This window comes from Rutidosis leptorrhynchoides, chromosome 5 (assembly GCF_046630445.1).
Source record: "Rutidosis leptorrhynchoides isolate AG116_Rl617_1_P2 chromosome 5, CSIRO_AGI_Rlap_v1, whole genome shotgun sequence".
NCBI lineage: Eukaryota > Viridiplantae > Streptophyta > Magnoliopsida > Asterales > Asteraceae > Rutidosis > Rutidosis leptorrhynchoides.
In genome coordinates this window covers 424,702,963-424,704,883 of record NC_092337.1, presented here as the reverse complement: position 1 = coordinate 424,704,883, position 1,921 = coordinate 424,702,963, and the positions used below count along the sequence as shown (strand labels likewise).

At 37.3% G+C, this 1,921-nt stretch overlaps 1 protein-coding gene across 1 annotated transcript; it reads right to left on the bottom strand.

Moving 5' to 3' along the window:
- Positions 1-323: 323 nt before the first annotated feature.
- LOC139846886 (uncharacterized) lies at positions 324-1,244 on the bottom strand. Its single transcript, XM_071836431.1, has 3 exons — positions 1,164-1,244; positions 590-910; positions 324-512 (listed from the first exon to the last, which is right to left on the bottom strand). The coding sequence occupies exons 1-3, from the start codon at positions 1,186-1,188 to the stop codon at positions 496-498; spliced, it is 363 nt and encodes a 120-aa protein (XP_071692532.1). The 5' UTR covers positions 1,189-1,244; the 3' UTR covers positions 324-495.
- Between the last annotated feature and the right edge of the window lie 677 nt (positions 1,245-1,921).

The window sequence follows — 1,921 nt, the reverse complement described above, 5'->3', positions numbered from 1 at the left end:
GCGTAGGAGTAAACATGGTGGCGATGGAGATGGCAGGTGGCGGTGGAATCTTCTGGTGGGATGGGAAGTAGGTGAAAGTAGATAAATAGGGGAGGGGAAAGATATAGAAGCACGGAGGAGACGAAGCAGCTGAAAAGAATTGGGGTAAATAAAAAGACTAAACTACTTTTTTTAATAAAAAATTGGAGTCTACAAATGAATGTTCTTAATTGTAATAACAAGCCTATGGTCACCGCGCGTTGCGGCAGATATCACATACTCTAATGAAGTATAAACTATTGCAAAGAAAATAAACATTAATGTACAAAGGAAAACGTGTTAGTATCCCAAAGCTACATAGGCTAAATAAACAATCAACAAATCTATTCAACCAATATTATAGCTGGAAAAAATGAAAAGTTTTTAAATATGAATATCGACTCAGCTTTTGTGTTTTCTAAAACGAACCTTCAACAGTCATTGTCGGACGATAAGGTACGCTTGATCTGTGGCAGCCTACTCAACAGCAGTTGCTGTCACAGTAACATAATTATTATTATTACATTTGAGAACATTGGGGTAACAAATGAAGGCAGAGTATTGTGAATACCTGAAATGCACACATTGGAGGTGGATGACAAAGAGACAACGTACGTTGACGTTGGTAAGCTTAAAATCACAGGATTTGCAGATGGCACTACAGAAGTAGGCACCCATTGCACAGGGACGATTTCAGCACGATCACGATAACGTAACATGTTTCTAACAGCCGTTTGTGTCGGTGACGCAGAAAATAAAGCATGAGAGAAACCACTTGCAATGACATTTTGAACATCAATATTCTCAATATATCCTTGGTTTGTTTTATGCCTTGTACGTCTAGTAGATATACGTGAAGCAGTTTGTGTATAAGCAATAACATTCGTCATGCCTAAACACCAAAATCACAACATAAGCAAAATAATAACATGTAAGGATATGAAGCGAAATTAAATTAAAACAATAAGCAGTTCGAAAATACCTCGAATTTTCATTTACAAAGGTTTTAATTCATTTAGAATCCATCAAGTGAAAATCATTAAGTTCCTTTTCAGTTATAACTGGTTGATATGGGTTGTATTTTATAGCCAACGGATCGTTCGACAAATTACCAATCATTAGAATGTTTAGTTATAGACATGTACCTTCTGTTTTTTGGCTAAGGAACATGCACCTCCGGTTAATGGTGTTGTAGCATCTTTAAGCGAAACTGCAGTGGGCTGCAAGGCCCATTCGATGACTTGTAGTTCTAGTAGATAAACGTGAAACAGTTCGTGTATCAGCTAAAACAGTAATTGTACCTAAATGGTGACATAGCAACATAAGCCACAAACCAACATGTAGGGACATAAATCAAAAGTAATTCAAATAATAGGCAATTTGAAAATACCTTCCGTAACTGATACATTTACATTACTAATAGGAACACTGCTAATAGGCGGCAAAACCACCACTGCTACTGTTGTCGTAGCATCTTTAAATGAAACCGAAGTGGCTAGCAGAGCGGACAATGACTGCATTGTAACATGATCAGCATTCATAACTACATCATTCAATACACCAGGATACAACTAACATTGAAGTAAATAAAACATACAAGGAATGGAATGCAACCAATATAACTAATATAATCGTCTGGAATACATGAAGCAACATACACATTCGAACAACAGAGGTAGTTATTTTATCATTGGGGAAAACAGCAGGAGGATTAGACAGCTGGACAAATGACATGCCCAACATGTGGACAGATAAATCGGCCTCAGCTGAACATCTCTTTTGATGCTTTTTAGCTGCCATTAAAATAATATAAAAACCGTGGCGACTAACACTACGCACCCAAACAACCAACAAAATACAACACTAAGGGCATGCTTGGTAAGGGGGAATGAGCCTTAAGGAA

Bases quoted from the DNA above. Each gene is read 5' to 3' on its own strand.
- LOC139846886 (XM_071836431.1), bottom strand. From the start codon at position 1,188: ATGTTCCTTAGCCAAAAAACAGAAG. The intron at 911-1,163 runs GTACATGTCTAT...TTTGGTGTTTAG, and splicing joins CCTTAGCCAAAAAACAGAAG to GCATGACGAATGTTATTGCT.